Below are 12325 nucleotides of genomic sequence, written 5' to 3'. Positions count from 1 at the left end.
ACAAACTAGTGGCTACCAGTAGGGAGAGGGAAGCAGGGAGGGGCAAGATGAGGGTAGGGGATTAAGAGATACAAACTACTATGTATAAAGTAAGTAAGCTACAAGGATATATAGTACAAAACAGGGAATATAGCCATTATATTATAATAACTTTAAATGGAGTATAATCTATAAAAATATTCAATCACTATGTTTGTACAAATGAAACTAATATAATATAGTAAATCAACTGTACTTTGATAAAATAATAATCACAGCTATTATTTACTGGGTACTAAGCACTGTACCATGTACTTTACATGCAGGATGTAATTTAATCTTCATTATCAGTCTTTCTGGCAGATTCTACTATTATTTTGTAGATGTGGATACTTAACACCATATCCTTGGCATCCTTAAGTTCTATCAAAATGATCCTCATCTGGGAAATAGGGCTAGAGTTTGACTTTGAAGAATGGATAGTAAAGAAGGATATTCTCATGAGTACAGTTGAATTATTGAATCCAAGGTGTATCTTGAATTATTTATATATTCTTTTTTGTATCATCTTTTTCTTAAAGACTCTAAGCAGAGCAAACAGCTCTTTAATTTTACAAATACCCTTGTAAGAATCTATGAACGCTATAATATTGAGAAGTCTATGAAGAATAGTTCAGTAAAATGGAAATAGACAAAGAAATTAGGTAGATGGGAAAGGAAAGGTGCACAGTGGAGAAATACGCACTTGTAGTTCGAAAAAAGTAAGTCATCGTTATCATGGGATAGAAGAAAATGTCCCACTCTGGAAACTTCCACGTGTCTAAACGCGAACTAATTAGCTTCTTCATTAAACGTGCTTCACTGCTCTTCTCTATTCTATTTGGTCTACCATTTCTAGTTGTGTTACCTTAATTACATCACTCAACAACTTCAAGACTTAGAGGGGTGGGATAGGAAGGGTGGGAGGGAGACGCAAGAGGGAGGAGATATGGAGATATATGTATATGTATAGCTGATTCACTTTGTTATAAAGCAGAAACTAACACACCATTGTAAAGCAATTATACTCCAATAAAGATATTAAAGAAAAGACTCAGTTTCTTCATCTATAAAATAGTTATTGTGAGCTTGAAATTAAGTAGCACATGTAAAGCATATCACATAGTACCTGACACAATTTAAAAGTCCAAGTAATTTTAGTCATTATATCATTGGATTTTTTCACAACGTACAACATACATACATTAATGTATACTTTCTGACTGAACAAGGGCTACAGAATATATTTTCAAGTAAGTTTTAAGTATGATTTTATTAAGAAATCTCCACGTTTTATTTTATAGTTATTTATTTTCCAAATCATCCTATTAATCCAAATCACCTGAGTCAGTGAGCGAGTAGGTACTCTAAGAAGTAGTGAGGGTTTGGAAGGATAGAACCACGGGAATAGAGCTCAACTTCAATATTGGAAGGACAGAGTCAAAGGCAGAATTATGGTGATGTTGAGCAGAAGCAAAACAGCTGCTTTGCCTCCTGAGATGCCTAAAGACATACCCAAGCTGCCCATAGCTGCTCTTAGAGTCTTCCAGTTGGCCTATTTCTCCTTGCTTCATGAATATTCCATAAACCATAAGCTTTCCAATTCCCAAGAAATAAAAATGGTCACCATGAACCTCTGCCAGGCCATTAACAGTCCATAGGTCACATATGGTGACAATGAATCAAACCACTAGCGAGCTAACCCAAAGGACTATTGAATTATCAAGTATTGTGCAGACTGAAGGCAATTTCAAATGAGGAGTTTAAACACAGTTTAAACAAAGCAGCATCATTCAAATCAGCAAATAGCCATACAAGTTGGAACACATTAGAATAAGCACATTTCAGCTGTTTGATTAGAATCTCTACTGAAACTCCAAACTTCATAAGATTACTAGAATATTTCCTTCCAGTAACATGTTTTAAAATTTTGCTCTTAACACACTTTTTCCCCATCTTGATTTCTGTCTCCCTATTTATCTCTATATATTTTTTTCTCTCTTTCTCTCTCCCTTCCTCAATTTTAATGTGTTCTCAACCTTCAAAGTTGAACTATTCAATGACAACTGACGCTCCAAAGCCAGCTGTGCTCTGGCAGCAATATGTACTCTGGAGGATGTGTGGGCCAACCCATTAATCACTGTCCTTAGAACATAGATATTCTTCAGGAAGCTGCTGTGGCAATCTAAGTTATGATACATATATGGTTACATACCATACAGGACATGAAACATATGATGAATATTTTGATGAGATTTATTATAAACTTCTCAACCCTTACATACTATGACTCTATGCCCTTCACAAACAAATTTCATCTTCTTAATCTTGATTATGCCATTTGCACCCAGCATGTGGCCCATGCTGCCAAGAGTGGACTTAGCCAACTGGATGTACTCAACCTACCACTCACCAGTGATGCTGTAGTAGTCAAGAGATATGTTTCAAGAAACTATTAGTTCTCGTCCCACCTTTGGAAATTCTGCAGAATGGTCTTTTGCTGATTAAGGGGTACTTTCAAGTATTTATACTATTATAACACTAGTGCAAGGAGCCTCATCACCTTGCAAAAACGAAAAGGGAACTACATCAACTCATTATAAACAGAAAAAAAATTTATATATAAAATATTTCCAAATGCAGACTCTTTAGACTTGAGCAATCCTGGGGTTGGGGGGAGTTAACAGCTACATGGAAGAGTCAGTATATGTTATAATTTCAACACTATTAGAAAATCATAAGTTACAATATGTCATTTTAAAGCTTAAAGATAACCACTGGTTATATAATAATATGATATATAGCTTCCAAAGTACATGAGAAAAGAAAAAATAGGAAAATTTAGCAATAAAAATATACTACAAAAGTTAATATTAAGAAAGAATTTAAAAAAATAATAAAATCAGATCAAATAGAATTCAAGGGGCATTATATGGAACCTCCCCAAAAAGGTTATTTTATGATTAAATTAATAGAGTGATATCGCTGTTATAAATCTTTACATGTTGAATATCGAAGCATCAAAACACATAAACCAAAAATAGTTAAAATGCAAAACGCACTAACACAATCTCATAATATTTGTGGGAGAATTTTTCATAACTTTCTTGATATTTGAAAGATCAAGAAGTGACTTATTAAGAGGGTGAAATAAAAATGTTTTAGGTAAAATTAATTTAATAACTAACAGTCAACTCCTTTAAATTTCCATCAAACATTTATAAGCTTTTAGCATAACTCAGGGCACAATGAAAATATCAACAACATTCAAATCTGTACAAGTAACGTTTTTGAACATAAAGTGATACAACGAAAAATACAATGGAGACAAATAAACAAAATCCCATTTGGAAACTTTAACATTATCTTCCAAATAATTCTAAGCTTGTAGAGAAAAATAGCAGCATAACTGCAGAACACTTAGCAAATAATTACAATAATATAACGTATCAAAAGTTATGAATTGGCTAAATCTATATGCAAAGCAAATCTCATTGCAATAAAGGAAACTTTATTATTAAATAAGAAACAGTGAAAATAAATGAATAAGAACTAAACTCAAGAAGCTAAAAACGAGTAACAACATTAACTTGCAGAAAGATGAAATTAAAATAAATCTTGTCAGTAATTAGAAAAAAAAGTAAAGTAAACAAGTAAATACAAGATAATTTTTTTAAAGGGAGAGTAAATAGAATTCTTCTACCAAGGCCTCAACACAACAAAGCAAAGCAAATGAAACAACAGTAAAAGGCAGAAAGGGCATAAAATTACCTATGGGGAATTGGAAAGGGGATAAAACTGTAGATCATCAGGGGGGTTTTTTTGACTGAAAATAGTATACAAAATTCATTCTAATAATTTTGAAAATCTTGTTGAAACTGATTCCTTCAGAGGAAAATGTAAGCTATCCAAGCTTACTTAATGCAAGGACAATAATCTTCCCATCTGCCCACATGCCATTCTTAGAGAACCAGTGTCCAGAGCCCTGTGGGAGGAGAGCTATAAACTGCAGGAGCCTTAACGGTTAATCCTTGCCAGGTTAAATCCCTAACCTAATTGTTCTACTGTCATCTTCTATGGCAGGATTTCCCTGCCTGCCTGGTCTCTGAACTGAATCCCACCCCTATTACAAGGCCCCAGCACTTCCTTCCCACTTTGGTGCTTCAGCACGTCATAGCACTATCATCATCTAACACACCTAAGTGTTTTAGTACATATGTTTTTAAATTGTCTGTCTCCCTACACACTGAAAGATAAGTTATATAGAGGAAGATATTTGTCAGGGGGCTTTGTATACCCTTGCTTTTCAGACCAAACACAGTGCCTGGCTCATAGTTGGTACTAAATGTATGTTTGTTAAATGAGTGAAGAAAAAGAATGAATGCGTGTATGAATAATTAAGGGAATGAGTTATCACCTATAGAGAATAAAGTTGATGATTTATATATATTTTGATTTGGGCACATGTAGACAAAAGGAGTTTTAGACTACCATTTCTGGTAACCGCAATAAGGTTGTGCATGTGACCACTGACATTTTGTTGATTCAAGGAGGAAGCCAAGTAGAGTGAGAAAAAGAGAGAGAGAGAGAGCAGAGTATCAGAGGAAGAGGAGGAGAGGGAGGAGGGGATGGCTGTTAGCTTTCTCATTTTCATGAGGATCTTGCTAGTTTTGTACAACTGGCCTCCATGAGGAAAAAGTCACTTTAATTTTTTAAATCACAGAATCACTTATGTGTCCAATGTAAATTACAGTAGCTCTTATTAGGCTTTCATATCCTTTTAGATATGTCTCTTTAGGACAAGAATTCTCAGTGTTGGATGTGCATAACCTACAACTATGGGTCTTTTTTTTTTTTTTGCGGTATGTGGGCCTCTCACTGTTGTGGCCTCTCCCGTTGCGGAGCACAGGCTCCGGATGCGCAGGCTCAGCGTCCATGGCTCACGGGCCCAGCTGCTCCACGGCACGTGGGATCTTCCCAGACTGGGGCACGAACCCCGTGTCCCCTGCATCGGCAGGCGGACTCTCAACCACTGCGCCACCAGGGAAGCCCGGGTCTTTTTATTTATTGGTTTTGTTTTCTTCTTCCATACAAGGGCACAGCCCCATGGGATCATTCTCATGTGGAGCTATGTTAAGAACTGCTGCTTTACTTTGTTCAATGAACTCTACTGAGATGCCTTTCCAACCCACTTAAGGGTAGCCACAGGTTTCTTTTAAGCGCATACATAAGATTTTGCCCCTCTCTATAAAAATTTTTTAATCCTGAAAAGAACTTTCAAACAACTAGCTGTGTACCTCAAGCTCATCCAGAGCTGTTTAACTTTTTTTTTTTCGGTACGCGGGCCTCTCACTGTTGCGGCCTCACCCGTTTCGGAGCACAGGCTCCGGACGCGCAGGCCCAGTGGCCATGGCTCACGGTCCCAGCCACTCCGCAGAGCTGTTTAACTTTTAAGCCACTAATCACAATTTTAAAGTATAAATGCATGATTATCCTTTAATATTTTTCTGGATTTTTAAATGACTTACAGATTGTCATTGGGATCTTCAACTTCTTAGCTTTTCCCCGGCAATGCAAATTTGACCAAGATGCTGAAATCTTAAAGGATATTAAGTCAAATACCTGCAGAGGTGCTTCAGGATGCTTTTCTCTCAGCACTGGAGCAGCTGGAATTTCCTGGGGGGCTTTTGATGTCTTCCTTTTGGCTTTTGCCATTTGAACATTGGTAAAGTAGTTGACAGCAGCAAACTCAATAAGGGCCGAAAACACAAAAGCAAAGCAGACAGCTATGAACCAATCCATGGCAGTCGCATAGGACACTTTGGGCAAGGAATGCCGTGCACTGATGCTCAGTGTGGTCATGGTGAGCACTGTGGTTATTCCTTCAAATCAAAAGAGCAAAGAGACAAAATACTTTATGGTTACTTCAATGCATACAAACAAACAAAAAGACCTGGAAATTTGGTGGGGTGAGGGTAACAAAGTTTACAATAACTCAAACCAAACCATCTTTGATGTAAGATTCCAGTCATAGTGGTTCAGTGAAATTAGCACAGGCTTTGGAGTGAGAGACAGAGATGGTTCAAATCCTGGCTCTTCGAATCACTGGCTCAGTGTGAGTTGGATTAAGTTAGGAAAACTCACTGGTTTCATTTGATACCCACTTATTGGGTTTACAATGAAGATTAAAAGTATGTAAGGCACCTAACATATACTGGGTTCATGTTAGTACCTGGGCCAATGTACCTGAGAAACTCAACACACACCTAACAGAAAGTGTGACTCATTGAAGCACTGACTCTCAACCAGGAGTGGGAAGATGGTAGCAATGAAAATTGAAGCATCAGAATTCCTGGGGTAGGCATGGCCCACTGCTGTTGAGAATCTCTATCAGAAAAAGCACAAGTTATATGTATTTATAGTCTTTACCTGAATATTACTTATTGAATTAAAATAATAAATCTACTAGTTGTAAAATAGCTTAATTTATATAAAACAACATAGGTATACTCCTGAGAAATAGACTTCTAGAATAATTTGGCTTTAAAAATATTGGGCATCTACTGCCCATCAGTTTGCGGTTGGCAGGAAAATATTGGCAACAAGAATAGAGGTACTTCTCACGCATCAATAGGCTTCTGAAGCATACCATCTCCAGAAAAGGCTTCTCCTCAGCCTGGGAAAAAAGTCAGTCCCCATTCTCAATGGAAGAATTCCACTTGCCACTGAAACTGTAGAGAAATGCATTACGTAGGGATGCTAATATGTGCACAATTGTCCCTTTCTGAATCTTTGCCTCTCTGTGTATCTAATCCATGTTATGTAGTTAAGCTTGGAAATGTACATGGAGATTTACCATATCCATTTAAACTCATTCTATGTAATGCCTAGGAAATCTCTTGAATTGACACACCCAGGTGTTTGGGGATGGTGATGATGACAACAATAACAATGATGAAAGCATAAACTATATCCAGTCCATGCCAATCCATAGCTGAAAGCCAAATAACACATGTTAAAATGAAAAAATAGTGAGTCCCATGCAATAATAAAAGAATAATAATATTTTGATGTAGGGAGAAATAATACTGTCCTCTCAACTCAGCACTTAATTATGTTCTGCCTTGTATTGTTCCCTAATTGTTCCATTTGAGTGAGCTTTGTTTCCACTACTTGATTGAGCATAGACTTCTTAAGGGCAGAATGTCTAACACTGCTTCAGGATTTACCTTATTTCACGTAGTGCCGAGCACATGATAAATGCACTGTAAATAAAAATACATTTTTCAGCTCTTCATCAATCTATTTTCTTTCCAGTCCCTTCTGAATTGTCAATGTTTAGAACATGAAAAACTAGAGCAACTGTGTAGCTTCTGAACTATGGATCTTTCAAAAACATTCCATAAACTATACAGAGGAAGAAAGTTGAGAATTTGGTTGTATTCCCTTGAAAAAAATTTTCATGCTATTTTTAGCATTTCATTAGTCAAAGACAGATTTTAAAATGTGGTTTTTCAGTCAAATATATAAATACCTAAATGCCTATGAAAATGCAATCTTGTGAATTTAGTAGACTTTGTTTCGAAAAGAGACCTCAGGACTTTTAGGGTCTCTACCTTAAATCTCAGGAAAATGGCACCATTCCCATGCTCATTGTGAGATATGTGAATAAACCCTAAATTAATTCTGAAAAATTTTAGCTACAAAACTTAAACATATATCAAGGTTTTTCTTCTTATTCATAACAACTTAAGTTTAATGGCCTATTAAGAATTCAAAAATGTTCTACAACTTTATTAAGCATGTTTCCTCTAACAGCATAGAAATTGTGCTGAGAGCACTTGAAAATAAAAAATGAACAGTGCAGTGTAAATAAGAATACTGCTCAGAAATCAGAAAATTTCACAGTGACCATACTGTGATAATCCAAAAGGAAACTGAAACTCAAATATAAGCAACTTAAGAGTCTCCATGTTGCTGTGAACATTTTTTTGGTAATAGAATGATTTCTCCTGAGGACCAGAAGTAGTGGTCTTCGTCTTCTCCTGCAGTATGAGAAGAAATTCCATTATTAATGCCAAGTAAGCAGAGTATTAGTTCAATTATTGAGCCATGAATCCAAAAATTACTTTCTGAATGTTAAGGAGGGTGGATCACCAGGTTTAGGAATATGTTAAATAACGTATGGACATCTACGCAAAAACATTGGCTATGTGGCCGCTTTCCATCTCTCTTTCATTGTCTAGGGTAAACTTGATTCTAAAGTTTGTAGAAAGACCCTTCAGATATTATGACTCCTATTCTATGACTGTTGGCAAAATTAGGAAAGTAACTGGCATAAACAATTGGCTGAGTGTTTGAAGTTGCCATCCCTTTAGACATTAAAAAGTTTCTCTGCCTGGAGTTCAAATTTAAGAAAGCATTAGCACAACAGGAATGGGCTTATTACACCTGTTTTTAGGTGGAACATTTGGTTAAATAAACACCAACACAATAGCAAACAGATGCCAACTTTTCAGATAAGAAGCCATGCTTCCTCTGCATCGAGGAAGATAGTACATCCGTTACCACATCTACCGTGAAAGCACCTTAATAACCATGGAATTTTTTTGACACGTTCAAGTATTGATGCCAGTTCCTGTTTTTAGAGTGCTGAACATGCACCATATTGGTTGGCCCAGAAGCTGGAAGAGGACATGTACGAGTAGGCTAAGACTGTACACAAGAGTGAATTTTTGGCTAGCCACTCCTAGAAAATGAACTAGTAATGATGTACATATGCCAGCTGGCATTTACTCAGATTTCATGTTTTACTATACTGGAATAATTAGAAAACTTAGAGGCACACAACTTTAGAGATAGAAGCCCTTGCCAGAGAATTCAGCACACTCTACCTCTCATATTTACACTGATTTTTTTTGGTTTTGTTTTCGCATGATCTTGAAAGACACCCCTGATCCAGAAAATTCTCTCCTTGAGTGAAGAGGAAAATGAGAATTTGGAAAGATAAATACTAGACCAGAATTAATTTTTTTACCTGAATCTCAAATGAAAGAGTGCTTACGTGCCCGCAAATACTTAAAACTTAACTTCCTTAAAAAATACCATCGAAAGCATCAATAAACAATTTAATAATTACCATTCTGACACACCTTAGGTCTTAGAAGACTTAATTATTGGGCATAATTTCCCTGGTCAATCAAAACCAGTATCTTGGTACATGAGCACAATCAGAAAGAAACCAATGGAAAAAGCTACCCACAAAGTATCCTCAGCACACAGCCATACAATTTCACTCAGCTGCTCTGGAATTCTCCACAAGCCCCCATGTCCCCAGACCCCCTGTAAAGAAAGAAAGGCAGAGTAGAAATGGGAGAGTTCTCAAAGTTAGGCAGAAATTGTCTTGCGTCTATCGCTTAAATATATGACTTTATACAAGTTTCTTAATCTCTTTGAGTCTATATCCTTAGCCATACGAAATTAATAATGCCTACCTTGCTGAGTTATCGTGAAGATTAAGTAAGATGACCCCTATCAGTACACGGCAAATCTTATCATCATTATTATTAGTGTTACCGGTATCCTTACCACATGCTACTTAATTTCCTTACAGTATCTTATCTGGATAGGAAATGCTGGGTGGGCAATATAATATATAATCAATGCTATCTCTCCCCATACCACTGGAAATTTCTATTATTTGCGGACAAATGGGACAAAACAATGGCTATGAGTTTATAATGAACCAAGAAAGCATTCAAAGCTTATCAACCAATCACAATAACTAGAAAATATGGGGAACATTCACATTATAGTATCAAGTAGTGATTCTCAAATGAGGGAGATGGCAGCGTGAGCTGTCATAGTAATCAATGACACTAAAAATAGTATTTACTGTGTGGTAGGCATTGTTCCAAGGGCTTTATCCAAATTTACTCATTGAGGGCTTCCCTGGTGGCACAGTGGTTAAGAATCTGCCTGCCAATGCAGGGGACACGGATTCAATCCCTGGTCCGGGAAGATCCCACATGCCACGGAGCAACTAAGCCCGTGTGCCACAACTACTGAGCCTGTGCTCTAGAGCCTGCGAGCCACAGCTACTGAAGTCCGCATGCATTAGAGCCCACACGCCACAACTACTGAGCCCACGCACCGCAACTACTGAAGCCCGGGCGCCTAGAGCTCGTGCTCCACAAGAGAAGCCAACACATTGAGAAGCGTGAGCACCACAACAAAGAGTAGCCCCAGCTCACCACAACTAGAGAAAGCCCGTGCGCAGCAACAAAGACCCAACACAGCCAAAAATAAATAAAAATTTTAAAAAAAGCAAAAATCCCAAAATAAACAACAAAAACCAAAAACAAATTAATTAATTGAATCCTCCTAGCAACCCTATGTAGTAGCAACAATGTATCCTGTTGTAACACATGAGGAAACAGGCAGAAATAACTCACTGAAGGTTCACAGCTAATAAGTGGTAGACTTTGGGGTTACAACTTTTGTCTCGCTCCAGAGTCTGCAATTTTGACATGATTACCTCTTAATCAAAGGCATCATTAATGGGTCAATATTATCTGTTCTAGAAATTATTTAGGAACATAGAAAAAAGATGGTATATGTGTAAAAGTAATTTTATTTTTATTTTCAATGATGACAGTTCCTGAAATATTAATATTTTTTGTACGAGGAAAAGTTAAGGGACTTTGATCTGGTTCTCAGCCTCAGCAGATACCTCCTGCCCAGTCAGGCTGCCTCTGGACATGATGTGTAGACCCAAGGTTAATCATTCTCTCACTGCACTCAATGAGAGAATGGACATCAAGCATTTAGCAGATTAATCCCTTGTCGGCAACACGGATGGACCTAGAGATTATCATACTAAGTGAAGTAAGCCAGACAGAGAAAGAAAAATATCATTGGATATCAGTTACATGTGGAATGTAAGCAATGACACAAATGAACTTATTTACAAAACAGAAACAGACTCACAGATATAGAAAAGAAACTTATGGTTACCAAAGAGGAAAGTGCGGGGAGGAATAAATTAGGAGTTTGGGATTAATATATACACGCTACTATATATAAAATAAACAACAAGGTCCTACTTATAGCACAGGGAACAATACTCAATATTTTGTAATAACCTCGGAGGGAAAAGAATATGAACAAAAATATACATATATGTGTGTGTGTGTGTGTGTGTGTATATATATATATATATATATATATATGACTGAGTCACTTTGCTGTACACCTGAAACTAACACTGCAAATAAACTGTATTTCATTTAAAAAAAAAGAATTTAGCAGAGTGTCTGGCATTACATAATAATGCATATTTTCTTTTAAAAACTGTTAATAATCAAGGAAACCAGGTCATAACAAAATAAATCTCCCCTACGCAATAGAGCATATGGTAAAGAGTAACTAATATGTGTAAGTGCTCCACATACCCTGTAATGAGCACTGCACATAATTCTAAATCTTTACTAGTCTGTGAAGGAGAGATGTGTTACCACAGTTTTATGGATGGAGAAAATAAGTGGCAGATGTGGGTTTTAAAACCTGACCTATTGGAGTCCAAAGCTTAGATGTGTTTTTTTCTCTTTCATTTTCACACCTATTTTTAATAGCTAAAATTTACTCAACACTTGCAATGAACCCTCACAACTCTACGAAGTAGGTAGTGCCATAACACCTGTTCACTGCCTTCGTGAGGTCACACCCTACCCTCAGCACTGACCCTCCTCTAAGAGTATCCCTGGTAGGATTCCAAAACCTTCTTCAGTGAACCTAAAGGGGTGGGGGAGGGTGTCCATGGCAAACACCCCACATTCAGGTCCACTGAGAACACTAAGATGCCCTTATATCAGAAGTTCTCTAAATGGATCAGGGGTGGGATGAGAAGTTCCCATTCTCTCCAGTTCCTTCTCACCAGCATCCCTTCAGCTATTGTGTGATGAGGGATATTATACCATGGCTTCTATCTGGCTTTCTACCAAGTAGAGAAAGCAAAGGGAAATTGGCATCTCTTGTGAGGATTATACCTCCATTCCAGAGCAATTCTGATCATTTTCATCCCATAACTGAATGCTTTTGCCACTCACAATCAATAGAAAAAGAATAGAGAGATATGTTAAATTAAATAAATATCATTATAACTAATTTTAATATTTAAAGGCAAGCCTGATATGCAAAAGGCTTATTTTCAGCTACAAAAATTGAAAACTCAGGTGTTCTGGACCTCATATGGTTAAGAATATGATATATAGGAAGCCACTGTAAAAACAAAAAGAATAAAATGTGT

At 36.9% G+C, this 12325-nt stretch overlaps 1 protein-coding gene across 3 annotated transcripts in view; it reads right to left on the bottom strand.

Annotated features, from left to right (window-relative positions):
• The window catches only part of GABRA4 (gamma-aminobutyric acid type A receptor subunit alpha4), a 63745-nt gene that overhangs the window by 29272 nt on the left and 22148 nt on the right, over positions 1-12325 (bottom strand). For all 3 annotated transcript variants that reach the window (XM_060147292.1, XM_060147293.1, XM_060147291.1), the window contains one exon: positions 5641-5900. In XM_060147292.1, coding sequence (XP_060003275.1) covers positions 5641-5900 — 260 coding nt within the window. The remainder of the gene's footprint in view (positions 1-5640; positions 5901-12325) is intronic.

Source organism: Lagenorhynchus albirostris, chromosome 4, assembly GCF_949774975.1.
Source record: "Lagenorhynchus albirostris chromosome 4, mLagAlb1.1, whole genome shotgun sequence".
Lineage (NCBI taxonomy): Eukaryota > Metazoa > Chordata > Mammalia > Artiodactyla > Delphinidae > Lagenorhynchus > Lagenorhynchus albirostris.
Note: the sequence above shows the minus strand (reverse complement) of the source record. Positions and strands in the feature narration are given on the sequence as shown.